A 27,616-nucleotide genomic window follows, 5' to 3' on the forward strand; every position below is an offset into this window, starting at 1 on the left:
AAAAAAAAAAAAAAAAAAAGAGGAAACATTCCCTTAGGATACATACTAGATGTTCAATGACACCTAGTAGGATTCAATAAATATATTTTGAGCTGAAAAAATATCATACTTTATAAGGTAACCAGACATAGAAGTCCTACTACTTGGTTGTTGTAGGTGTTTGGTCATGAAAGGTTTATGTAAAACTGTATTTTTCAGGCCACATAAGCTTGGGGCTATAATATAGAGTATAGTCACTAAAGAGTATTTATCTGGCTTTACCCTTGAGGTCTCTGAATGGACTCTCATTCCAGCTACTTCTTCCCAAATACTAACAAAGGGAAGGCACAAACCTATGAGGTTTGAGGTGGGGCTCAAACCTATCAATATTAATGGAGGTCCCCAGGGTCACCCAGCATACAGTGTATGCTCTGTATCTTACTCAACTACCGTATGCTGTGTGTCATTTATTTTCCTCCAACGGTGTGTAGCTGTGAGGATGCTGTTATTTTCATTCTGATCTCTGATCCTTGATGAAGGCATCTTTGTTGCTGCTACTTTTTACTGATGCCTGTCCCCAGGTTGCTGGAACCCACTGCTAGGGGCAATGTTGCCTGTATAGAGTGTGGTACCTTCAGAAATTATGTTCACAAATACTGGCTATGGTTTCTGTTCTCAGTGTTTAAATGGGTATAAAATCCACACAGCGGGAGGCACCTGGGTGGCTCAGTCAGTTAAGCACTGGACTTCAGCTCAGGTCATGATCTCTTCGTTCATGGGTTTGAGCCCCACGTCAGGCTCTGTGCCTGGAGCTTCCTTCGGATTCTGTGTTTCTCCTTCTCTTTCTGCCCCCCCCCCCATTTTGTGTTCTCTCTCTCTCAAAAATAAAGAAATAAACATTAAAAAAATAAAAAACAAAATCCATACAGCAGGAGTTCTTAACCTAGGCTCTATGGATGGACCTCAGAACTTTTGGAAATCCTTTGATTTGTACACACATTTTGGGGCATGTGAGCATTCCGATGGTGGAGGAGTAAGGGAGGAGGGTTGTCACTTTTTAAGAGTTTCAAAAGAAGTTCCTTACTTAAGAATCACTCTACTACAAAAGGAGAGCTGGAAGGTGTTCTGTGGCCAGCCCAGCAATTTCCTTCAATGTTCACGTAGCATCACCGAACCAGACCTGCTCAGCATCTCTTAGGGGCTCCGTGGTTCTCATGGAATGAGATGCCTTACATTGGCCACCAGGTCTCTCAACAGGACTTGATTCAGGCTTAATCCTAAGGTGAACACAGTCCAGTCTCCAGCTGGTATCCCACATACATATTTATGACATAAATAACAATAAAAACCTCCATGCTTATCATAACAATATTTTTATTTGTGCATATATATGTGCGTATATCTTTGTGTGTATATATATATATATATATATGCATGTACAGGTGACCCTTGAACAACATGGGTATTAGGGTGGCTGAACCCATTCACAGTTGAAAGTCCCTGTATAATTTTTGACTCCCCCAAAACTTGACTACTAATAGCCAACTATTGACCAGAATAGTCGATTAACAGAAACTTTGTATGTTTCATGTATTATATATCATATTTCTACAATAAAGTAAGCTTGAAAAAAGAAAATCATAAGGAACAAGGAAAAAAAAGCATTTACAGGACCGTACTACTGCATTTACCAAAAAAAAAGAAATTGGTGTATAAGTGGACCCATGCAGTACTAACCTATGCTGTTCAAGGGTCAACTGTATATTCTTTTTAAAAGTTTATTTATTTATTTTGAGAGAGAGAGAGACAGGGCAGAGAGAGAGGGAAAGAGAAGATCGATGCAGGGCTCGAACCTACGAACTGTGAAAATCATGACCTGAGCTGCAATCAAGAGTAGGACACTTAACTGACTGAGCCACTCAGGCGCCCATACTTTTTTTTAAATAAAAAAAAGTGACAATCTGATAGTTCTTACAAGTATAAAGTGAGATTTTCTTATCTTCTTACTTTCACTTAATGTGAGAAAATAAGAAGTTTACTCTCATTTTTTTTTACTTATTACTCTTTACTTTCAGTCACATTTCCCCCCTCTGCAGTTATTTCTTCTCAGATGAATTTGACTTTGTTATATCTTTTCCCTTGATTCCTTTCTTCATCATCTTCTTCTTCTTTTTTTTGCTCATGTTCACTTAGACATCAATTATCAAAAGCTCATTTCATGTTCTTCCTGCAACGTGGTTATATATTCTGAACATCTTCATCAAGCAGTCAAATTCCTGTTATTAACTGCATGCATGGGTTTTGCATCCTTGACTCACAGTGTGAATGATCTAGATTACTGATCATTCTTTAGCTATAAACATGTCCAAATATGCTTTGGAAAATTAATTTTCAAAAGCATTTCATACCGTTACCTTCCCTTAGCCTTCATAATTTGTCACGGAAACAATGAAGAACGGTTGGTACTTATTTCTGATGGAATGGGTTTGAAAAAGCACCTTGGTGAGACTAGGTTTTCCCTCTGGAAGCTTGAAAGTAACTAGTTACAAATGAATGAATCTTCTATTTTCTTTATGGAAAACTGAAAAGTTGCTTCAAGCTGTGCTTATGTTAGATTTGGCATCACACTGAGTGTGTTGCAAAGATGCTGTGGAAGGAGTCCTGTTGTGAAATTAGATGAAAAACAGTGGTAAACTGAATTTCATTTAAGTGAGTGTTTCTACAATCTAAATTTGGTTTCTGCCTGGTATTTAAATAAATATACTTAAGAGGCTTTCCAGAAATGTAATAGAGGACCAAAGAACACCACAACACAGCAACGCATGCACGGAGACTGCCGTGAGGAGGTTGAGCCTTTCCTGGGAGTAGCAAAATTACATTTCCCACTCGATCTTGCTATTCTGCACAGAACTGATAAACACAAAACCTTCTATTTTATTTTAGCATCTTCAGAATCTGGGGGCAGGTTTCTTGAAACCTCAGTTCTGAATGCAAAAAAAAAAAAAAAAAGAAAAGGAAGGACAAGGTAATGCTCATTTTCCTCGTTTAATCCGACCTCATTCACCTGTGGGTTGTGAGATACCAGGCACTAAATTCTCACTTCTTTAGATTCAGTGACGTGTGTCCAAATGGGCACACCCTTTTGTGAACACCCTCCAGCAATTCCATTTTCTTTCCCCTTTACTGGTTTCTTCTCCACAATCCCTAAAGTGGTCACAGCTACTCTCCGCGCGGGATGCTCGAGGGCAGCTTGGTGCAGACAGCGGTCGGCTTACTCTGGGAACCTACGCCTGGGACCCGCCTACATGCCTTCCGGCTGCCTTGCAGCTGTGGAGGCTGCGCGACCTCTCGGAGCGTCGCCATGGCAACGGCGCGGGTCCCGCCTCGCGACAGGGAGGGCGGGGAAACAGGCGCGGAAGTCCCGCCCCCGAGTTGCCGGCCGGAGGCTGCGCTCGCCGTAGCGTCGCCATGGCAACGACGCCGCGCAGCTGGCCACGACCGGAGGGGTGGGGAAGGGGGCGGGGAATGTGAGCGCGGAAGTCCCCGCCCCCGAGCTGCTGGGCTGTGGCGTCCGCGGCGGCCCGCAAGGATTTGAAACCGTTTCCCTGTGGCGGCGGCGGCGGCGGCGGTGGCGGCGGCGGCCGACCGGAAAGCTTGCATGTACTGGCGCCAGGTTCTTGATTTCCCGAGTTTCCCCGCCCCTACACCCGGGTTCTCGAGTGGAATTTTGCGTGGGGTGGCGGTCGCCCCGCCCGTGCCGGCCGGTCCTGGGAGGGGCGTCGCCCCGCAGGCCCCAGGCCCGTTCGCGAGGCCTGTGGGGCGCGCGCCCGGTTGGGGGGCTCTGGGTGCAGACGGCTGCGGTTCCGCTTGTGGAGTGAAATCCTGCCCGGGCGCGGACGGGGAAAGTTCTGGGTAAAGTTTGCTAGGCGGATGGAGCCGGTGGGCGAGCCGGGGTCCAGAGATCGGACCACTCCGCTGGGGAGGAGAAATCTGTGTCCGGGACAAGGTAGGGGAGCGGCCGCGGCCTCGCGGCCTCGCAGGCCGCCCGGCCCGCGCCCGCTGTCCACCCTTGCAGGGGAGGTTCCTCCCGGGCCGGGCTGGGCGACCCCGGAGTGAGGGCAGAACCCGTGTGCTGGCTCCCCGGTGGGGACAAGTCCCCACAGCCGTGCGCTCGGGAAGGCCCGGCCCAGCGTCGCGGCGTGCTGGGGCCGAGGGTTTCTGAGATCCAGTGTGCAAGAGAACGTCAGTACTGACGAACAGCTTTTATTCTGGTCACCGTGCGGCTGTTTTATTAGTTGTCCTTTTTGTTTAAAGAGGAGTGAAAATAAGAGGTGAATGAAATGACAGGAGCCTCCGCGTCGTGGTCAGGTGCAGTCAGGCGGAGCGCACGATGACGGGCGCCCGGTGTTCAGGCCCAGCGGCCGCTTCCTGTGGGACTGACTCTCGGTCAGTTACTTAACCCCGCTGAGCCTCAGCTTCCTGCTCGGGGCAGTGGCTCTGAAATAGTGCCGGTCTCCTAGGGTGATGACTGGGAAACGTTTGTAAAACACACGGCATGCTCTTGGCACCACCAGGGAAGGTGCAGTCGGTGCTCGGGTAACTGTCCAAACATCCCATGCACCTGTAAAACTCTCTGATTTAATGACTCGCCGTGCATTTAAAATATGGTTTGAACAAAATGGACTCCCCCCCCCCCAACTTTTAGGAATATGTTTATTGTGTTTGGCAAAGGGCATGCATATGTGAGGTGTATTTTTGTTCCGCAGTGGAGCTGCTTTTCTCCCAAGGCCTTTTAATATTTGTGGCCTGCTTCTGCTGTGCTGACTCCTGTGACAGCTAAGCACCTTGAGAAGGTTTTAGCTTATTTGATAGGCATCCACATATGAAAAGGTTTAAAAAAAGACAGTGCCAAGGTTAAATAAAATACATGGTCAAATATAGATAACTATAAATAAGAGTCACCCAATTGACTTCTTTTTTGGTTTTGAAGTAATTTATGGGACTAGTAAGCACATGAAAAGTACTTAGAGCCTGAGTCAAAAACTCACCAACTGCTAGATCATGACCTTTGCGGAAGTCTCCTGCTTAACCGACTGAGCCACCCAGGCGCCCCAAGAGAGACTTTAAGATAGAGATAAAACTTTTTGATTAGCTGGAACTAAGTAGGTATAGCTTGTTTATAAGATGTAATTTGTGGGGCGCCTGGGTGGCTCAGTTGGTTAAACATCTGACTCTGAGTTTCGGCTCAGGTCATGATCTCAGGGTTTTTGAGATGGAGCCTTGCATCAGGCTCTGCAGTGACAGAGCAGAGCCTGTGTGAGATTCTCTCTGTACCCCTCTTTCTGCTCCTCCCCTCTGCACTTTCACACATGCGCTCTCTCTCTCAATCAAACTAAATAAATGAACTTGGAAAAAAAGATGTCATTTGTGTAGCAAGAATTCCTTGAAGGTTTGAAATGATAACAGTTTTTCCTTTTTGCATTTCTTAATTTTGTTGGAGAATAAATAAGGGATAAGGAGATGCAGATTTTTAGCTTTTTGTAAATATCATGTTGACCTTTCATTGTGCTAAAAAATGTGTACTCCAGTATTGTGTGTCCTTATAGCAATTCCAATTGCTTTTCTACTTTTCAAAATATGTCTTTATTAGTTGGAGATATTGCTGACATATGTGTAAATGGCCCACAGGTTAGTTATAATGGACCTGAGAGCTAGGGACTTCAGAATTTTAATCTGAGCTTTGTGCTTCATTTCATGACTTTGGGTGAGTCTTTTAACTGTTGAGTTTTAGTTTTCTCTGACCTTAAACATTAACATCTACTGCGTGTGTCAAAGGATTTATTGCCAGTTAGTGATTCTTAAAATTCTTTCTGCTTTAACTTTATCGGTGGGTGTTCTCAGGCAAATGTTGGAGTATGTGGGCAGAATGCATTGTTTAAGCCTGGAAATATACTTCTGGGCTGGAGCTGTGTTTAAAATTCTGGGTTTGTGAGTTTCCGTTGTCTGTTCATCCATTGGAATAGTTGCTTTTCGGCTTTATGATCTAATACCCTGCAGTGGTATCTAGCTTTTTGTTGCCAAGTACATAACAGGTGTAATTATATTAGAATGCAGTTAATTATTGTAGGAGTGCAAAACAACCATCCAAACACCCCCGAGCCAACTAACCAATCAGAAAATGCATTTAAATCCAACTTCTCTTAACCAAGTCTTAAATTTGAAAATATGTTTCTTCTCCTGTGATGCAGAAGGTAGGATGACCAGTTTTGGTAAACAGAATTAAGGCCATATGATATATATATATTTTGAATGTTTATTTTGGAGACACAGACCTGAAGCAGGCTCCAGGCTCCAAGTTGTTAGCACAGAGTCTAATGTGGGACTCAAACTCACCGCTAGATCATGACCTGAGCCTTCAGATGCTTAACTGACTGAGCCACCCAAGCACCCCCGGGCTGTATCATATTTCTATTCTAGAAGGTCTATTTCGTACTCAGAACAGTCTTTTAAAAAATTATTAGTCAGGGCACCTGGATGGCTCAGTCGATTGAGCATCTGACTTCAGCTCAGGTCATGATCTCACGGTTCGTGGGTTCAAGCCCCGCATCAGGCTCTGTGCTGACAGCTTGCTCAGGGCTGGGAGCCTCCTTTGGATTCTGTGTCTTCTCTCTCTGCCCCTTTCCGGCTCGTGCTCTGTCTTTCTCTGTCTCTCAAAAATAAATGTTTAAAAAAATTACTAGTCATGTTAAAGTGGGACATTATTCCCTTTTATTAGCATTTATGTACCAGTCAGTTCTTTAGCTCCTAATACATCCCACGTAACGTGCTAGGTGCCTGCTAAGATTTGTAAGTCAAGGGCCCTGCCTTCCAGGAACATGTTGTAGACAGTGGGAGACATGTACATAATACGTAGATATGTACAAAAAATGATAGCATGATGAACGCTGCTCCCCAGATGGGAGCCGTGCATGCTGAGTGTAGGCCAGGCGGGGCAGGCTCTTTTCAGAAGTGCCATTTGAGCTGCAGGCCGAGGGGACAGCCTGTGGGGAAGACGTGGAATCATGTAAGGGCTTGCGGTGCTGGCGGAATGACATGGAGGTCATCGGTGGGGAGGTGGCCCTTGGTGGCTGGGTGTATTAGGCAGTGTGCCTGCAGGGAGAGGCGAGAGATGGGCTGGTGGTGCGGAGCCTGATGCCAGGCTAGAACTCCCCAACCGCGAGAGCATGACCCGAGCTGAAGTCGGCCACTTAACTGACTGAGCCACGCAGGCGCCCCGGGAGAGACTTGAAAATAGAGTGATCTGCCTAGCTTTGCACTCGGGGAGCTTCCTCTGGTACCAGTGACTGAAGCAGGGAAACCGGACAGTGGGGAGGCCGCCTGTCGCAATAGGGCAGAGGGCCTTGGGGGAGGGCCTTCTCTGAGTTGTAGCAGCAACAAAGAGATACAGGCCGGTTTTAAGGCATTTCTGACTATTTGTTGATATGGTGGCTTAAGGGGGGTTAGAGAATGGGACCAGGGGAGGGGAAGGAGGCCCCAAAGATGGAGAGTTTGAACCGGTGAAGAGGTAACTGCAGGTGGTGGCAGCTTTTGGCAGTAGCGAGGAGAGAAGACGCTTTGGATGTAGAAGCAGAGGAGGTGAGGAGGGACTGCGTTCTCTTAGAGGGGTGCTGAGAGGCGGAACGAAGAGCCTTTTGGGGTGTCACCACCTGACTTATTTTTTCCATGAAATAGGAGGTAAGATTTTTTTTTAATTGAGAGTGAGGGGAGGCAAGAGCAGCTTGAGGGGCTTTAAGATGTCTGCTGAAGGCCTCAAAGCTGCTTTGTGGCGCAGGAAGTGGGAAGGCGGGGGAGCTGTGTGCCTACGGGCTGGTTTTCTCCAGCAGGCCCGGCCCTCAGCTGGGGAATGAGGCAGGTGGTCAGGGAGCGCAGCCTTGCTGAGGGAGCAGAAGACGGAGAGGGAGACTCTGAGGGTAGAAGCCGTGGTCCCGTAGAAGGGCCCTGGGAAGGTAGCAGTGGCGGGAATGAGGAGGACGAGGTCCAGTCAGATGCCCAGGGCCTCCTGGGAGGAGAGTTGCTGGGTTGAGGCCAGAGGAGCAGTGGTTGGGAAGTGGCAGTGTGGGGCCCAGCGACTGTTTTCCTTCCAGGGTGGAGGCTGCGGGGAGAGCGCAAGACCCCAGAGGGGGTGCCGCGGCCCCGGGAGAGAAGGGGTTCACCGCTGACATCTGTGAGGGAAGTCATGGCGGCCGGCAAAAGCTGTGGTTTACTCACAGAGAGAGGCAGAGAGAAGTTTCTAGAAGAGATGGTTGGTAGGTAGGAAGACGGAGGACACCGCGGTTAAGTATCAGAAGCTGGTTTGGCAGAGACAAGGCGGTCGGTGGAGCAAGACAGCTAAGGAGGCAGAGCAGAGCTTTTGTCCAGCATAGAATTGGTAAACGACAAGCCGGGGACTTTGTGTGACGTGGCGGCGGTCCATGTCCCTTGCGAGACATTTCTTAATTGAGAGGAACATGGTGGCCTAGATAGTTTTAACGTAAGGAATTCTGTCAAAACCTACTGAGTTTTAGAATTCACCTTCTTACATATAGTACTCTTCTTGCTAATTCCGAAGAAATGTGAGAACTAATATTTTAAGTTCTTTTGAGGGGAATTATAATTTTTGAATTTATTTACAGTAAAAAAAAAATCACTTTTTTGACACACAGCTTCATGGACTTTCACACATGCGTGGGACAGCGTCTTCCAGGCTCCTGTGCAGGCAGCACGCGGAACGGTTCCCACACCGCAGCTCCGTTCCTTGCGCCACCGCCTTGTGTTCAGTGCCTCCTCCCCAACCTGCTAAGCCCCGCGAACCACTGTTCTCCGTGCCCATAGCGTTTGCCTCTTCTAGAACGTCATACAGATGTACCCGCACAGTGTGTAGCCCTTCGACAATGGCTTCCTTCACTTAGCATGACACATTTGAAGTTTATCCGTGCTCTGTATTGGTGCCCGTAGTTCCTTGCTTTCTGTAGCCGAGTATTCTTCCGTCATGTGGGGACATGCTTTCTGTTGCTGAGTACTCCTCCGTCGTGTGGGGACTTGCTTTCTGTTGCTGAGTACTCCTCCGTCGTGTGGGGACATGCTTTCTGTTGCTGAGTACTCCTCCGTCGTGTGGGGACATGCTTTCTGTTGCTGAGTACTCCTCCGTCGTGTGGGGACATGCTTTCTGTTGCTGAGTACTCCTTCGTCGTGTGGACACACCCTGGTCTTTCACCTGTTCCCCACATGAGGGGCATTTGGATTGTTCCCTGTTGTTCGGTGATCACCCAAGAAAGCAGTGGCTGGAAGCCTTACGTTGAGGGGGCTGTGTGGATAAAGACTCTGTTTCCCTTGAGTAAATGCCCGAGAGTGAGATCTCTGGGTCACAGGGCAAGTGTATGTTGAATGGCGTAAGAAACTACGAAATTGTGTTCCAGGGCTGCTGTGCCGTGTTACAGGCATGCCGGCGGTTCCGGAGGGTTCCTGTTATTGTGTGTTCTCACTGGCATTTCATATTGCTTATTCAGTATTTTTTATTTTAGCTGTCCTAAGAGGTGTGTAGTGAGAGCTCACTGTGATTTTAATTTGCACTTTCCTAATGAGTAATGATGTTGAGCATCTTTTTATGTGGTTAGTGGTCATTTGTGTATTTTCTTTGGTAAAGGGACTCATTTTTTTCCCCCCTATTTTTATTGGGTTGTTTTCTTACAGTTGGGTTTTGAGAGTTCTTTATATGTTCTTGATATAAATCCTTTATGATATATATATGTATACATGTAATTGTGTGTATATATATGATTTGCAAATATTTTCTCCCACTCTGTGGCTCATCTTGTATGTGTGTGTGTGTATATATATATATTTATATGTAATCATATATGTATATATATGACTTGCAAATATTTTCTCCCGGTCTGTGGCTTTTCAATCCCTTAATGGAATCCTTTGCAGAACAAAAGTTTTTTCATTTTGGTGAAATCCAATATAATAATTTTTCTTTTATGGATAGTGCTTTTGGTGTCCTATTGAAGAAATCCTTGCCTAACCCAAAGTCATGAAGATTTTCTCTTATGTTTTCTTCTAAGAGTGTTACAGTTTTACATTGTACACTTAGGTCTGTGATTTATTTTGAGTTAACTTTTGTATGCAGTGTGAGGTTTAGGATGAGGTTTATTTCTTTATTTTGCATATGGATGACCAAGTCTTACAGGATATTTGTGGTAAAACCTGCCAGTTCTCTGTGAATTGCACCTTTGTCAAATACCAGCTGTCCATACTTGGCATCGGTCAATTTCTGACCCCCGGTCAGGTCAGTTCCATTGGTCTGCTTGTGTTCGTTCCCCTTTTACTAATACCGCATTTTTTAGACTCCTTAGCTTTATAGTATATCCGAAGATCAGGTGGTGTGAGATCCCCAAGTTTGTTCTTTTTTTTCAGAATTGCTTTTGCTCTTCTAGTTCCTTTACCTTTCGTATGCATTTTTAGAATCAGCTTGTGCATATCTACAAAGACTATTGCTGGAATTTTGCCTAGAATGACAAAAAAAAAAAATCTATAGATCAGTTTGGGGACATTTAACACTAATGTGTTTTTCTTGCTTTCTTTCATCAGAGTTGTGTGGTCTTCAGCAGACAGATCTTAATATTTTAATTTAAATCTTTTACAGACTGAATGATGGAAATGGGAAGTGAAGAAGAAAAGTGGGAGAAGCTTGATGCAGAATTTGATCACTTTGTGGTAGATATGAAGCCCTTTGTTCTGAAATTACCCCATAGGTCAGGTAAGATTATGATTGTGAGCTAGATTAATTTTTAAAAAATGTTTATTTATTTATTATTTTTGAAAGAGAGAGATTCTCAGGGAGAGTGAGCACACAGGGTCGGACGCTTAACCAACTGAGCCACCCAGACGCCCTGTAAACTAGATTCTTAAGATTAATTTTTAAATTTTTAATATTTTTATTAAAATTAAAATTAAACCGGTGAACTTTCACAATGAAAATAAAGCTGAATTCCTTTAACAACAATTTCATCCTAAGCTGGTGTAGGATTGTTTGCTTTGAGCTATTTAAGGGTAAATAGATATATAGTGATAATATCCTAGTAAACTGTGAAAGATCTTATTATGATAGCGCTCTTAGACATCAGGAGCGTAAAGCCCATGGGTCTCTAAAGTTTCTTTAGAGAGTTTAAAGCTTCTTCTCAACTATTCCTTCCTGTATCTTTTTCCTGCCTGAAATGCTTCCTCTTTCAGGAGTCTGCTGTCCATCTGCTCTCTGACAGTTTTATGTATCAAAGCATGGTCTTGCATGCTTGTTGGTGGACTGAAATCAATTATAAATGAGTTTTCGTTGCTATCTTGTCTGTAATTCCTGGCCTGTTCTCTCTAATTATGGAATGAGGGTCTTTGCCTCAAATCAGAGACTTTTCAGATATATTAAGGCATCAGAGAACAATTGGAGAGAGTTTGGCGGGCTAAGATGATTATCTAAGTCACAGTAGGCTATAAAGGTAAATCTGATTTGGTAGTTTTAGAGTGGGGAGTGGGCCCAAGAAACTCTGGCTTTTTTAAAAAAATTTTTTAAATGTTTGTTTATATTTGAAAGAGAGACAGAGAGAGAGAGGGAGAGAGACAGAGAGAGATGGAGACAGAATCTGAAGCAGACCCAGGCTCTGAGCTGTCAGCACAGAGCTTGACACGGGGCTTGAACCCACAAGCCGCGAGATCGTGACCTGAGCCGAAGTTGGGTGCCCCAAGAAACTCTGGCCTTTACCGAAGTTTTGTCCAAGTTCCCTCTTTCTCTGAGGTGTCTAAGTAAACTGTATACTCAAAATGAGGAAGCAATTCAATATTAGATATTTGTTCCAGGATCCTTCAGTGGGACAAGGGAGTGTAATGTATGAGTTATGCATTCTGTGGTCACCCATTGTTCCATGGCTGTGAACTTTCCTAGTCAGCGTGGTCTTCCTTCCAAGCTCCTGTCTTCTCTTGCCTTGTCAGACTTTAACCTCCTCTTTCTTCCTCTGCTAGTCTTCAAGATGCATATTTCCTGTCCCGTGGCTTATTTATGATTATTTGTATTACTTATATATTATTTGATTAATTATATTCATATTTAATGGTATCTATAGTGTGTTCTCTTATGATATTCACTACCTTTTTTTTTCTTTTTATATTAGATCTGCTCTCATTAGGACAAATTTGTATTAAAGTCTTCCATTTAAATGTATTTCAAATAAAACTATCCTCATATTTAATCTTCTTTTAAAAATGGATGTTGGGGGGGCGCCTAGATGGCTCAGTCGGTTAAGTGTCCGACTTCAGCTCAGGTCATGATCTCGTGGTTCATGAGTTCGAGCCACATGTCGGGCTCTGTGCTGACAGCTCAGAGCCTGGAGCCTGCTTCAGATTTTGTGACTTCTCTCTCTCTCTGCCCCTCCCCTGTTCACACTCTCTCTCTCTCTGTCTCTAAAATAATAAATAAACATTAAAAAAATAATAAAAAAAATGGATGCTAGGTGCATAGAATTTTATTAAATTATAATCTTTGGTTCATGACTTGTTGTCGGTATTGGTATATCCTGCCCTTTTATTTAATTCATTAATTCATAATGAATGATCCAGAACTCACATCCCAATCAAGAGCCTGAACAGTGATAATAATTTATATCTTCTTATAGTTAAATTCTACTTCTGATAACGGCTCTCCCCCATATTTTAAGTTACGTACTGAATTCTTTTCATTAATCAAATTGTACTGAATTCTGGCCATTAAGATATTATAGAGATTTGCTGCAAGACATATAGAAAATACATAGTTTGAAAAAGTGTTTCCTTAAGTTTATCAGTTTTGTTTTTCTTTTTGCCCCAAGTACTCCCAATATTTCATAAAGTTTGCTTTGTGATTATATAATTTTCAAAGCTAAAAATACAAAAGTTCTTTGAAGGTTAGCCCTTGTACCTGTAGTGATAAATCTGGTATGAGCAAAGTGGTAAATCTGGCCCTAGTGATTTTTGTAGGTAAAATAATAAATGAATGTGACCTTTAGAAACTAAAAGATTAAAGCAGACTTACGATTTATGTTAGATATGTAATCCTCAAATTGAGTTAGACTGATAAAAGATTAATATCAAAATAGTTTTCATGAGACCTAAAAACAATTCTGTGTCACGTTCAGATAAAGTAGTCAATAGGTTATATGGTGGATTAAACAGTGCTGTATTTTTAAAGTAGTTTTTAAAAGGATAATTATTTTGCTAAATTACATGTTAATAGCCCTCAGTTATTTTTAAAGAGGTTAAAAGAAAACCCTAAATTAATCAACTATAAATCTGAAACTTATCTGCTTTAATAAAAAAAATTTGAGATCTAATTTTATTTTTTGTTATTGTTTTATAGAGAGGGAGAGAGAGCACAAGCAGGGGAGGGGTGTGGGGAGGGAGAAAGAGAAAGAATCCTAAGTAGGTCCCATGCTCAGTGTGGAAACTGATGTGGGGCTCAATCCTTGGGGTCTTGACTTGAGCCAAAATCAAGAGTCAGATGCTCAACTGACTGAGCCACCCAGGCACCCGAGGTCTAATTTTAGATTGAATTTAAAATGCTTACATAAGATTGCATGTAATCTCTCTTTTGGTTTATATAATTGGAATCATAGGAAGATTTTTCAACACAACTAAAATTATCTTAGAGATGTTTTTATAGCAAAATTTTATCTCAGAAATTTATTTGGTAGTGATCCAGAGATTTTATTTTTGAAAAAAGACTTCTTTGCATCTGTCTTATGTGATCAGTAATAACTGAAAAAGATAAGCTGTAGACCAGGTTGTTGGGGAATTGTGGCCTCCCAGGGCCAGATCCAGCCCGATACCTGTTCTATGAAGTTTCCTTAGAAAATACTGATGCCCATTTGATTCCATATGGTGTGTGGTTGCTTCCCCATTTTGGTGGCAGAGCTGAGTAGTTGTGCCAGAGATCAGATAGCCTGTGAGGGCTCAAATGAGGACTGGCTGGTCCTTGACAGAAAAAGTTTGCCAGTCCCTGCTCTAGACCAGAGCAGGTGTTTTGTAGGTCTTTAATGTTTTATTTTTTGAAAAATCCAGTTTCTTTTCTTTTTTTAATTTTTAATGTTTACTTTAGAGAGAGAGAGAGAGAGCGAGCGCATGAGTGGAGTGGGGGTGGGGTTGGGGAACAGAGAGGGAGGGAGACGCAGAATCTGAAGCAGGCTCCAGGCTCTGACCTGTCAGCACAGAGCCCAGTTTGGGGCTTGAACCCACGAACTGGACGAGGTTATGACCTAAGCTGAAGTCGGACACTCAACAGATTGAGCCACCCAGGAGCCCCTGAAAACTCCAGTTTTTAATAGTTCTTCTGTATGTCTAGAACGGCAGAGGTGTGCGCTTTGGATCAGAAAGCTGTGTGAGCCTTCAGGAACAGGTACAGGACTAATGGGCAGGAAGAACCGGAACCTGTATGCAAAACTGTTACTGCATATGCTTAAGCGAGGAGTTCTCGAAGGCCCCTTTACACACCGACCAGAACCAGGCACGCTGAAGACCTTACCTTCCTACATGGTAGGTGTCACTGACCAGAAGATGTATGAGTTCCATTTCTTTGTAAGTGTCAATTCATCATCCCAGTTGAGATTGGTTATATGATTGAGTTATAGATCCTAGATAATATATAGTTAAAACTGTTTTTATTTTCTTTCTAATTCACTCCTTCCCACTTTGGATAGAAATCAGATTTGGCCTTAAGAGACTATGCTTATTGATGGCGCCATTGCACAGTATTCGGCAGTATTGCTAAAAAACTCACAGTGAATTTTTTTATATTGAGCCCTAACTTCCCATTCGTTTTGCTGGATTACATTAACCATCATTTATATATATCAGTAAATTCTAGTTTATGAAACTCTTTAACATATATTAAGAAAGTCATGAGAGTTGGATTGAGTGACTTCTAAAGTTTGTTTCTACTCCAATAAAGTGATGACAGGAAGTTGGGAATTTATACTTTGCTTAATTTCCCTGTCAAAATCAGCTGTTAGAAAGGCAGTTAAAATTATGTTTAATTGGTGACTTGTCACTGTGTTGATCCTTGTAGCCGTGAAATATGCCATGGTTTGTGTGGTGCTTGATGAACACTTGAGAAATCTGGAGTACTAGGTATTGGTAGTTGGCTGTTATGTATATATTACATTTATATATGTAATATATTTTATAAAAAGCCAACTTTGTAAGTTAACTCTGATTAACCTAGACCCACATGCAGTCAAGAGGCATACTGCACCCTAAATGATAATCTCTGTCGTCCAAGGTAGAGGTGCCAAAAGTTTCAATGCTGTTACCATTTGAATGTTAAAGCAGAGCTCTGTGTTTTGCTTCAGATCAGTGGTCGTGATTCATGGTGGTAGTTATGTGCTATTTACTTGAACATTGCAATGACCGTGTCATAAAACTGCTGCGCATATCTGACTTGGGACAGAGGGTGGCATGTCATCATCTGTCTTAGAGAACACGCTCTCAAGGGCTCTGTATGTGGGATTCAGAGAATTGTTGCAGAAGTATGCACTCAATGCAGGGTTTTCTGCGGAAGTGGATCAAGAAACCCAGGTCACTTGAAAAACAATTAGTGGGTGAATGTCATCTTAAAGACCCAAGGGTGGAACATTTTCTGAAACACGCTCAGATGTTAAGATATCAGTATATTGCATCATACTCATTTCATAGAATCATAGGAAAGGCTTTATTTCACGGATAATAACAACGAGAAGGCCCAGGGACCTGTCTTGGATTTTCTAATTAGTTTATGGCTTGGCCAGAGTTAAATTACAGGTCTAGCAACACCCTGTGGCTCCTCCTTTAGCTTAATGTTTTAGCCTAATTTTTGTTTCTGATTTTTATTGATTGTGGGTCCTCTGCGTACTGATTTTGTGTGTGTGTGCAGAGTAATTAATGATCACAGAAAGAGTACATGATTTTAAAATGAACATTCCTTTGCTCTTTTTTTTTAATTGGGCATTTCTAATATTCTATTTTATCTTCACTATTAGTTTATTAGCTATATCTCTCCTTTTTAGTAGTTGCCTTAGGGCTTACAAATTGCATCTTTAATTTGTGGCAGTTTACCTTCAAAAATATTATACCAATTTATGGATTATGGAAGAACTTTACAAGATTTCCTCTTCCCATTCTTTGTGCTATGAGTTTTCAAACATGTCATTCCTACGTGCATTGTATTATCATTTTTTAAAATTTTAATTTCAGTATACTTAACACACAGTGTTATATTAGTTTCAGGTGAACAGTATAATGATTGCACACACTTCCATACATTACCCAGTGCTCCTCAGGACAAGTGTACTCTTAATCCCTTCACTTATTTCCCCCATCTCCCCACACACCTCCCCCCTGGAACTACTACTTTGCTCTCCAGAGTAAAGGGTCTGGTTTGTTCATTTGTTTGGTTCCTTTTTTCTTTGTTTTGTTTCTTAGATTCCATATATGTGTGAAATCATCTGGTCCATTTATATTTTTATAAAGCTATATTTTTTTGCAATACAAATAATTATTTTGTCATGTAATTTTTATCATTTATCAGATTTTTTTATTCAGCAAAGCACAACTAAAATGTAAAATGTTATCCATTTTGTCTATTCTTTCATAATTCATTGTGTTTTTCTGGTAAGAATTTGAGTATTTGAAAGGTTGTTACCAAACTTGAACTTGGTGGACATCTTAACTAATTATTTCATTATAGTACATTTTGAAAGAATAATTTTTCTAATTTTTAAAAATCAGTCCATCTATTTTGATGAACCAAATCCAGCACGAGCAAAAGGTTCAAGCCCGGAAGGATTACCAGACTGGGTAATGGGTGAGCTGGGAACCAGTGAACACAAATTAAATGAATCATGGAAGCTTTCTTCTGGAGAAGAGTACTCTTGGGTGCAGTCACCAACTGATGTGCGCAGGTACGCTATGGAAATGGGGTCCAGATGGGATTGATGAGGTAGCTTATCTTTAGGACTGGTTCATATGTTGTTTTTTCTTGTGTTTTTTAAAAAAGTTTTAATTTTTATTGTAAGTAGTTGGTTTACTTTATGATTTTGTTAAAGTTGAGGGCTGGGAAGGGATTTTGGGTAGGTAAAATAATTTAACTTTCATCATATATTCAAGATGCCATTACATTTTTTAGCCACTTCTGGGTATCTGTTAAATATATATACACATATTTATATATATATATATATATATATTTGCCAATACTTAGAAAGTAGTGCCTGAGAATCTCTAAATAATTTAATTCTCTGTGTTCCTTCATGACAAGCATGAATTAGGAACATTATCAATGACTTGAACAAAACATAACATCCTGCATATTCATCTTGAAGCTTATACTTGAATTTCTTTTCTTTTCCCCTCATTGAACGGTGTTTGTTTTGATTTAATAATGACTTAAAGGTAAATCCCATTCAACTGTGCTTTCTCATTAGAGTTCTAAACTTAAGTATTTTTAGTGCAAAGAAAAATAAACTTCTAAGTTTTGCAAATACACTAAAAGTAAATTATTCTTGTAGTATAACTTTTGGCCGCTAGGAGGGATAGATTTACATTGGGCTTTTATCAGATTTTGAATTTTACCTTTGGCATTGTTTTCCAAAATGTTAAAGTGTTGCACAGCGACAGTTGACATGTACCATACTTTATACTTCACTCCTTACCATTCTCTTGGTAATTTTCAGTTTTTGGAATTTGGTTCAGTTACCAATGTAATCTCTCTTTGGTACTATAGTTTGTTTGGTTTATCCCTTAATCAGATGGAGAAACGCTATTAGTGATTCGAAACGTCTTCATGGTTGATGTAGTGCAGTTGTATGTTTTTCAGTCCCCAGGTATCGTGGTGGAAAAGAACACATGAACCCAATGTGAGAGGTCCAGTCCATGTGAAATTGTTTTTATTAGAAAGGGGAAACAAATTAAAATGGAGAGGCAAAAAGGAAGATGTGATAGAATTAAGGATGCTTTCAGAACATTAAAAAGAAGTGAATAGATAAGTCAGTAGCACATGACTCATTCTTCGTTTTAGCAGTCATAGAAGATTTTAAAGTAGAAGAGGTGTTACTGTGGAATTTATGTTACCAGCAGGTAAATGGAGGTGTAAAGAGAATGTGGTCTGCATGCAAAGAAAAATACAATTCTTGGTTGAGCTGACTATTGATATCAGGGTTGTGGGTTCAAGCCCCACGTTGGGTATAGAGATTACTTAAATACATTAAATGCAAAAAAAAACTTAAACAAAAACCTTATTTTCTGGACTCTTTAAAAAACTAGAGACTCAGTTGTCTTTCCAGAAGACAGCCATAGGATAGAGCTAAGTTAGCGCTTGCTTACTGCCCCACTGATTGCCTTCACTATTTGCTGCTCATTTTTGACACTGACTTTGAGATAAGTCACATCTCTTATTGAGTATGAGCTTACCCCGCTTTTAAGTAGGGTTGAGAGGTGAAAGAAGTATTTCTTTTTATGTTTTTGCATTGTGTCACAAGTGGAAAGAGGGAAGGTAGACGAAGAGGGATCAGACAACTCAGAGGAGAGAGACTGTGTCTTTGTAGAAGTGAGGAATATCCCTGCATCTGGCACCATAATCATTCCTCTGTTACCCAGATCCCGCACACAGTAGCTTTCTAATGTTGCTTTAGATAAACAGGGAAGAGTGTTAAGTACATGGATTAATTTCCTTATAGTGGTTACATGTAGTTGTGGGGATATTCGTGAAGATTGAGGTGTGTGTTAAATTAAGGCCTGGGGTAGGAAGTAGTCTTGAGATCTCGGGAATTCCAAGTGAATGGACTTGTCTTTCTCGAACAAAGGATAAAGTTTGAGAAAATATAGTGAGAATATTCTTCAAATATTACTCAGGGACTTTTCTGGAAAATGATACCATAGTGAAATCTCCATAATTAAAAACATTAAAAATTTTTATGTATTTATTTATTTGTTTACTTTTGTATTTATTTTTGAGAGCGAGGGAGACAGTGTGTATGTGCCCATGTACATACAGGGTGGGGCAGAGAGGGAGAGGGAGTTTCCATGCTCGACGCAGAGCCCAGCAACAGGGCTTGATCTCATGGCTGTGAGATCATGACCTGAGCTGAAATCTAATTGGATACTTAACTGACTGAGCCACCCAGACATTCCCAAACCTCCCCAATTTTAACAAATAACTTATTTTTCTTTGTTGCTTACCTATAATAAAATGGCATTTGGTGCAAATTATTCAAGTATGAGGCATTAGTTATTACTTATATAAGTAATTAATGGGGAAAGAAGGCAGTTCTTTGGTCCTACTCAATGCTTGAGCTCTCACAATTCGAAAAATTCTTACTGGACACCCCAGTCTATTTAAGTGACTCTGTTTCTGTCCTCTGTGCTAGATTGTAAATGTCGTGAGGCAGGGACTGTGATTTTCCTATTTGCACTGTTTCCAGCACCTAGCACTGGGCGTGAGGCCTCTTGGGAGCTCTGTAAGTATTTACATTTGATGCGTGCTTACATGTGCTAGTGAATGTGTTGTGTCAGACACTGCCACTTACTTAATCTGTACAAAAACTTTTTGAGACAGGTAGATCATGACAGAGAGGATGGCCCCCAAGACCTGGGGTAGGAAGTAGTCTTGAGATCTCAGGAAATCTTTAGGACAAGTTGAGGAGAGGATAAATTTTAGAAGTGAAGAGAGGTGTGGATACAGGCTGTAGAGATATCCTTTACACACTGTGAGCGATATAAGGACAGTGAACTGGGAAAGACAGACTGAACTATCTTTCTGGTCAAGGGTCAGAATATCACTAAGGCTAATTAATGGCCAATTAATGCTGCAGAAACAAAACTTCTCAGAATATGTTTTCTTCCATTTTTCTCTTCATTTCATTCCATCTATTTTCAAATTTTAATTTAAAGTTTTCATACACAGGAATTAACAGATATTTGTAATTTTGTGTGCATGAAGGCATTAAAAAAGTAGAACTGACATTTCTTTTAGCCAACGGCAGTAAAGTTGATTTAAAAGCCAAATAAACACATGATGTGGGAGATGAGACCAGAAGTGGTGGGAAGAGCCTACTGACGGCCTTTGTCTTTCTGAAGTAGCTCCTTTCCGCTGAGTGGTCACACTGTGCTAATGAAAAAGTTAGTATCTGCTAGTGTTGACCTAGTACATCTAATCAGTTCTGCAAGAAATTGTTTTAAAAAGTTTAAGAGGCTTATAATATTTGACACATGTATGTTTTTATAGTGAATAATTTATTGTTACTTAGAACTGAAGTTTAATGCTGCCTCATAAATTTTACAACCACTTCAACTTGTCCTTTGAAAAACCTCTTTAATCTTAAAAGATTTTCCCCCTTAGTGTTTCTTTTTTGATCACTTTATAAAACCCTGCTTTACTTAGACCTTTTTGTATGTGAAGTATTTCTAATGGCATTTTAGATTATGCTGTTTGTGCCCCAGCCTTTTCATATTATTAAAGATGCAGAACCCTTTTGAAGCCTCTTTGTTAGACTTCCCTATTCAGTAGACGTGGCACCTTTTCCTTTACCTTTATTCTTCCTGTAGGAGACGGGGCATTCTTCCTTCTAAACACGTTATAAGTAGTTTGAGGTTATATTGTATCGTGCTTACTCTCAAGCTTCTCCCCTCCTACCCCCCGGATACACATCATCCACTAGTAACCGTAGCGTTTCACATTGGATTGCTTTGACACGTAGCTAGTCCCATCCTGGTTTTATTCTTTGCTTTTCTTTTTCACAAAATTTCTTATTTAAGGTTATGTTATTACCGACGTTTTCTTTTAGAAAAACCACTTGAATTGCATTGCTATTTTATTAGAGATCTGTTACTGTATTTTAATGTCAAATATCTGCTTTTCTTTCCTGTTCTTTTTAATTTTAAAGTTTATTTATTTTGAGAGAGAGAGAGAGAGAGAACGCATGAGCGGAGGAGTGGGAGAGAGAGAGAAAGAGAGGGGGAGAGAGGATCCCGAGCAGGCTCTGTGCTGTCAGCGTAGAGCCCCATGTGGGGCTCGATCCCCATGAAACGTGAGATCATGACCTGAGCCGGAATCAAGAGTTGGATGTTTAACTGACTGAGCCACCCAGATGCCCCCTGCTTATTTTCTTGGCAGCGAAATATTTTGCTTACATTTGAGTTTGGTGCATGGTTTTAAAAAATGTTACTGATGGGACCGTAGCCTTAGATCTCAACTGTACAGTTGGGGTAATTTCCTTTAGTTCTGCAACCATGAGCTGTATCCATAGATATTACTTCCTGGTCATCCTTCAGGTATTTATCACTGTGATCTGTCACTGTGGTTGGCAGATTTTAAGGTAGCTCCGTGGTCCTCCTCTGGGTGTTCACGGTCATGTATAATTCCTTCCCCTTGAGTTTAGGCAGGACCTGTGACTTGCTTCTCATAGAATATGGCAGTGGTGATGGGATGTCATTTCTATGATTGCATGATGACACATAAGGCTCTGTCCTGCTAGCAGACTGGCCCCAGAGTCTTGCTGTCTTTCCTTGCTGGGTTTGAAGAGGCAGGCTGCCGTGAATTCTCTAGCTTTCAGGAACTGAATGCTTCCAGCAACCATGTGAGCAGGGAGAGTGGATCCTTCCCCAGTAGAGCCTCCAGATGAGAACCCAGCTCCGGGCAAACCATGATGGCAGCCTGCGTGGCCCTGAGCAGAGGACCCGGCCCAACTGTGCCTGCACTTCTGACCCACAGAAACTAGGAGAAAATACATGTGTGTTGCTTAAAACTCTTCAGTGTGTGGTAATTTGTTATGCAGCAATAGATGACTAGTACAGTTTTTATCCTCATTTTAGGAAATTATGCACACATATACAATACATGCTTCTTGTAAAAAAGAAAAAAAAACTCAATGTAGAAATATGTGGAGTTAAAAGTCAAAGTCCTTCTCTCCATGCCCTCCTTATTCCACTTTGCTCAGGGGAAGTAACGGTCATCAATAATTTGGTGTGGATCATTCTACAGTAGACACGTAGCCACACATAAGTAATTAAAAAATTATAAATTAGTTTATTCTATATGTACTTTTGTGAGACTTGCTCTTTTACCACTTACCTGAACCTGTGTTGTGTAGTCTGTGTAGTCTTTTTAATTGCTGATAATAATCATAGTGTGGATTTATTGTGATTTAACCTTTTAATTCTTTACGGTTATAAAGAATGCCTTAGTTAGCATTTTGGTATGTTAACCATGAAGCATCTGCATGTATTTTTGGCTACTGCTGATGCTCAAGAAAGAACTCGCTTAGTAGCCAGGTGCATTAACACATTTAATGGATAAATGATTGGTGGGATTATTAGTAGGTACAACGTCTTGTGGATTGGTAACAAAAATTCAAGTGAGAGATCTCTAAGACACATAAGGTTTAAAAGAAATTTATAAAAGTATGGTAAGCTTCAGCTTATGTGTACACATGTATATTTTAAAGAGGATATATGGATACATATGTGTACGTGTGTTTGGGATATTTCTGGGTGTCACATTTGAAACAGCTTTCCCTTTAGAGAGTGGGACTAGTTGGTGTGGAAAATTAAAAACTTTTTTTTGTACGTGGGTCTATGTCAGTTTAAATAGTCATACACTTATTTTTGATAGATACTGTCAAGTTGCCCTCCAGAATATCATTTTGTTAAGATGTTTGGGCATATATATCATTAACGTTAGTGGTGCATATTAACACATTTAACTATATAATAACTATACAAATTTAAGCTTAAGAATGAAATTTTCCCAATAAATAAATATTTGTAGATTTCACTTATATTTCTAATTTGTTAAAACAGAAATCAAGGTGGGCAAGCTGTACCATTTATGGAGCACTTACTGTATGCTAGCTACTATTCTAGAAATATCTGATTTCATCCTCTCCACAGTTTGGGGAGGTTGATGTGATGGCCCTTTATATTTATAGATGAGGTAACAGCTTCGGTAAGACCATACCACGTTCCCAATGATGGATCCAGTTTTGGAATCTAGGTCTTGATGATTTTAATTCTTTTAATGTTTTATTTATTTTTAAGAGAGAGAGAGAGAGAGAGAGAGAAAGAGAGAGAACATGAGCAAGGGAAGGTCAGAGAAAGGAGTCACAGAATCCAAAGCAGGCTCCAGGCTCTGAGCTGTCAGCACAGAGCCTGATGTGAGGCTCATACTCAAACTGTGAGATTGTGACCTGAGCCGAAGTTGGACGCTTAACCGACTGAGCCACCCAGGTGCCCTTAGGTCTTGATGATTTTAGACCCCATGTTCTTTCTAGTCTACCATGTAGGCATGAGTACTTTGTGCAGCAAATGTGAAAATTCCACTTTCATCCATCTTTTTTCTCCCACTCGAGCTGTATCAGCAGTCCTGGGCGACTGTGCCTTTGTTCTTGGTTATTTCTAGGTCGAGCTGAAATGAGGGAGTTTGCCTTTGTTCAGATCTCACTTCTGACAGTTGGCAACCGTGTGTCCTCAGGCAAGTTACTTAATTTCTCTAACCTCCAGTTTCTTCATTTGTAAAATGGAGCTAGAAAGCCTCTGACGTGAATCCCGGAAAGTGTTAGCTGCGGCCACCTTCATCACAGGTGTGGTGATTGTTATTTGAATAGTTCCTACAGGAGCTTGCTTGCTAGACGGTTTGACTATTCTTTTGCTTCTCTAATTAGCTTATCTTCCTAAAGGATATTTTCTTAAAATCCATTGGTCATTAATTATTTTGAGTTACTAAAAATCATTTTGTGTTCTTGAGAACAATAAATTAATGGCTATGCGGAAAGCTTCTCATTGTAAGTAGGAATCCTGAACACTCTTAGAATAAAGAGTGGGGAAGAGTATTTTACAAGAGGCTTTGAAGGAATCTTTATTTCGATAACTCAGCAAGTCCCTTTTCCCCCACAGATAGAAGAAATACAGTGTAGCTGGCCCCTTTTTTCTTTTCGCGTCATGCCACACCCGGAATTAGAAGCTGCCTAAGTGATAGTTAGACATAAGTTCATGTTGTCTCTCTATATTCTTTTTGTGCATTCTCCCAAACACGGAACACAGAGATAATAGGTTGTATTTTTGTCTTACAATTCTGTGAAAAATGTTTTGAAGCTTCTGTTTAATGGCTTGTAATTATTTTTATGACGTTTCAGTGAAGTATAATGTGGTCTGGTAGCTTTATCACCAAAGTGCAGTGAGGGTCTAGGATAGAAAAGATGAAAAAGAATGATTTAATACCACTGATTATTTTTACTTGAAACTTTGCTTAAGAGTCACGGGTTAGGAGAGGGTGGAGGGGAGTAAAGATGAATCAGCCTGCTTCCCAGTGGAGGGAACACATGGATTCTTATTTTAGAGGACTTGGTTTATAAAAAAGAAGGCATTAGTTTAGATTCCTTTAGAGGCCGTTTTATAAAGAGCTACCATCTAGAGTACGTAAAATTCCTAGGAGTGTGCAAACAGAATTATTATTTACTGTATGTTACTTTTACCGTATGAGATTTAGGTTATCTTTATATGAATTGGAGTTTTATCTTCTAATTTATATTGTGTCCTCTAAAAAATAAATTTGTTCATACCTGTAAGAAAGGACCCAGAGAATAATTATCCTATTTTAAGTGATTATAGAGGACTGTAATTTTTGCATCTAGCTTTAATGAGATCCTTCCATGGATTATTTGATGCCAGATTTTAGTTTGAAATGAAGAATCTAATTATAGCCCTGCCCTTATGGAAAATATGATTTGTTTTACAATGATCCTCGTTATGATGTGGTTTTCCAGGAATGCATTGTGGCAAAAAGCTGGGACTGTGTATGTCCTTTAAAAAGCTCTCCCATTGTAACTACCATTTCATTCGCTAGTGCAGTTTAATGACATGGCCAGCAGATGGTGATCAAGTATAATGAAAATGTGCTTGTGTATGTTCATCTATTGAACAAACATTTTTCACTTTAAAAATAATGATATGATTTCTTAGTCTGGATACTTAAAAAACTGTAAAGAAATCTTTTTACTTTGTTAAACTCTATTTTTATATGTAAATGACACTAACACTATAAATAGCCCCACTCCTAAATTGTTGCGTGAATTTATGGGGAAGCTGATCAGTATCTTTCCTTTCTAGGGATTCTGTATATCCATTGGCATAAATAAATATGGTTAGGATTACACACAGCAAAACATCCTTAAATATTTACAAAGTACATTTATTATGTTTACAAATAGCCCTGTTGTTTGGGCAAAGGTATATTCTAGAGCAGCCCCATCCAAGAGTACTTTCTTTTTTTTTTTTTTAAATGTTTTATTTCTAGGAGAGAGAGAGAGACAGCGTGAGCAGGGGAGGGTCAGAGAGAGAGGGAGTCACAGACTGAAACAGGCTCCAGGCTCTGAGCTGGCAGTCAGCACAGAGCCCGACGCGGGGCTCAAACCCACGAACCGCGAGATCATGACGTAAGCGAAAGTCGGACGCTCAACCGACTAAGCCACCCAGGCGCCCCCAAGAGAACTTTCTATAGTGGTAGAAATATTAAATGGCTGTGCTGTCTGGTACAGTAGCCACTATTCACACATGACTTTTGAACCCTAAATGTGACTAGTGTCACCGAGGACCTGAATTTTAAGTTGTAATTAATTTAAATAGCTGTATGTGATTTAGTGGCTACTGTATTGGGCTTGGAACTGTTGACCTGAGTCTTCCTTTGGCCCTTGTAAAACCTGGCATAGATGGAGAGCTGCCATCTTGGGGGGAAGGGGGATGCAGACAGGGGCCAGGAGATGGGTGTTGGTGCCTATAAACTGCCTCCCCCACAGGGTAGACCTTTTATCTGTGCTTCCTTGTGATCCATGGGTATTTCTTTGATGATAATCACCCATGATCAGCACCTAGTTGCTTTTCTGTTTGGTCAGTCTCAGGTTTCAGAGGAGCTCTTGCCAATAAATCTTTCTGAAAGCAAGAAAAACTAATCATTTGACTTAAATCAATTTTTTCCATCATTTTTTTGGATAAAACACTTAGGATGGATTACATCTGATTCATTTGATATTTTTGATATAGCGGCCACTTGTTAGGTAGGCACTTAACCTTAAACTCTACAGATAAGTCTGCTACATGGATGAGGAATGAAAACTATTTCTTAGGATACTCCATAAGACCTAATATTTCATGCACTCATAAAACCACTTAACTACTCATAATTTCTCAACATTAATGCTTTAATTAAATATTATTCTTTGGTGTTTACCAAGTCAAGGAAGTGGCAACAAGTTGCAACTGAGATAGAATTGCTTTGAGAACAATGGCCTTCCGTTTTTCTTAGGCTTTTTTTTTTTAGTTAGAGTTTTGACATATTTAGTTGCTTTGTAAAAAATTTTGATGATTGGGGCTTTGTAATAGCATCTTTCTATTTCACAGGAAGCTTTCTTTTTGTGAGGTCATAATATTGAATAGTTTTGATTGTCCTTTTATTTAAAAAAGTTTTTTTAATGTTTTTATTTATTTATGAGAGAGAGAGAGAGACAGTGTGAGCAGGGGAGGGTCAGAGAGAGAGGGAAATACAGAATCTGAAACAGGCTCCAGGCTCTGAGCTGGCTGTCAGCACAGAGCCCGATGCGGGGCTCGAACCCACGAACCGCGAGATCATGATCTGAGCCAAAAGTTGGATGCTTAACCGACTGAGGTACCCAGGCACCCCTGATTGTCCTTTTAATAAAAAAAGATGATAGTAAGCTTGTAAGTATGTTAACCGTAAAACTTAATTTTAAGGATTTTGAAATATTTTACTCTCTGAGTGTTGTACTGTTAAACCAGAGATCAATGAATAAACATTGGCTTAATTGTGTGACTTTTACAAATGGTTTTTATTTTTAATTTTTAAAATCAAATGTGTTATTTTAAGGTAGGAAATGGGTAAAACATGAAGTCTTAAATTGTTTATGAATCTCTGGTAATTTTTTTAGTTTTGTCAACCCATCTCATTTTTTCCCCATTTTGTTTTTCTTTTTATTCTTAATAAAGTTCCCTTTGAAAAAATAAGTAAGTATGGTTGTGGATCATTGGAAGTTATTTCTTTTTCTTATTTTCAGAGTAATTTGATAGTTTACCTCATTATTTCTTGCTATTTATTATTATGTTTCATTTCTATTTAGCAATACCTTAAGAAGATGATTCTTTAGGTGGTATGTAACATTATTAGCCGCTGCTCAGATGAATGCAAAGGCATGAAATCTAGTGAACTCTCATTTTAGTTTCCCGATCATTGATAATGCAGTAGTTGTGTAGGAGTTGTATGACTCGTACAGTGTTTTACAACTGTGAAACATAGTGTACATGTAAAAAGTGCATGAAAATACACAGGTACAGTTTAAAGAACAATTATAAAATAAACATCCCTATACTGTTAACCAACCAAGAAATAGCACATTAAAGTACTCCAGAAGACTTTGGTGACCTTCCTTACTGGCTCCTCTTCCCATCTCCTCAGAGTACCATTGTCCTGCCTTTTGTGTTAATCATTTCTTTTCTTTGTTTTTTTTTTTTTAACTTTATGTAAGTGGGACCATACTTCATATATTAT

At 40.5% G+C, this 27,616-nt stretch overlaps 1 protein-coding gene across 4 annotated transcripts in view; it reads left to right on the forward strand.

Moving 5' to 3' along the window:
- Positions 1 to 3,555: 3,555 nt before the first annotated feature.
- CEP112 (centrosomal protein 112) overlaps positions 3,556 to 27,616 on the forward strand; it is a 420,942-nt gene continuing 396,881 nt past the window's right edge. For all 4 annotated transcript variants that reach the window (XM_077780421.1, XM_077780423.1, XM_077780424.1 and 1 more), the window contains exons 1-4: positions 3,556 to 3,639; positions 10,664 to 10,777; positions 14,378 to 14,568; positions 16,798 to 16,970. In XM_077780421.1, the coding sequence (XP_077636547.1) occupies positions 10,669 to 10,777; positions 14,378 to 14,568; positions 16,798 to 16,970 (473 nt within the window). In that variant the 5' untranslated portion in view covers positions 3,556 to 3,639; positions 10,664 to 10,668. The remainder of the gene's footprint in view (positions 3,640 to 10,663; positions 10,778 to 14,377; positions 14,569 to 16,797; positions 16,971 to 27,616) is intronic.

This window comes from Crocuta crocuta, unplaced genomic scaffold, assembly GCF_008692635.1.
Source record: "Crocuta crocuta isolate KB4526 unplaced genomic scaffold, BGI_CrCroc_1.0 scaffold288, whole genome shotgun sequence".
In the NCBI taxonomy this organism is placed as follows: Eukaryota; Metazoa; Chordata; class Mammalia; order Carnivora; family Hyaenidae; genus Crocuta; species Crocuta crocuta.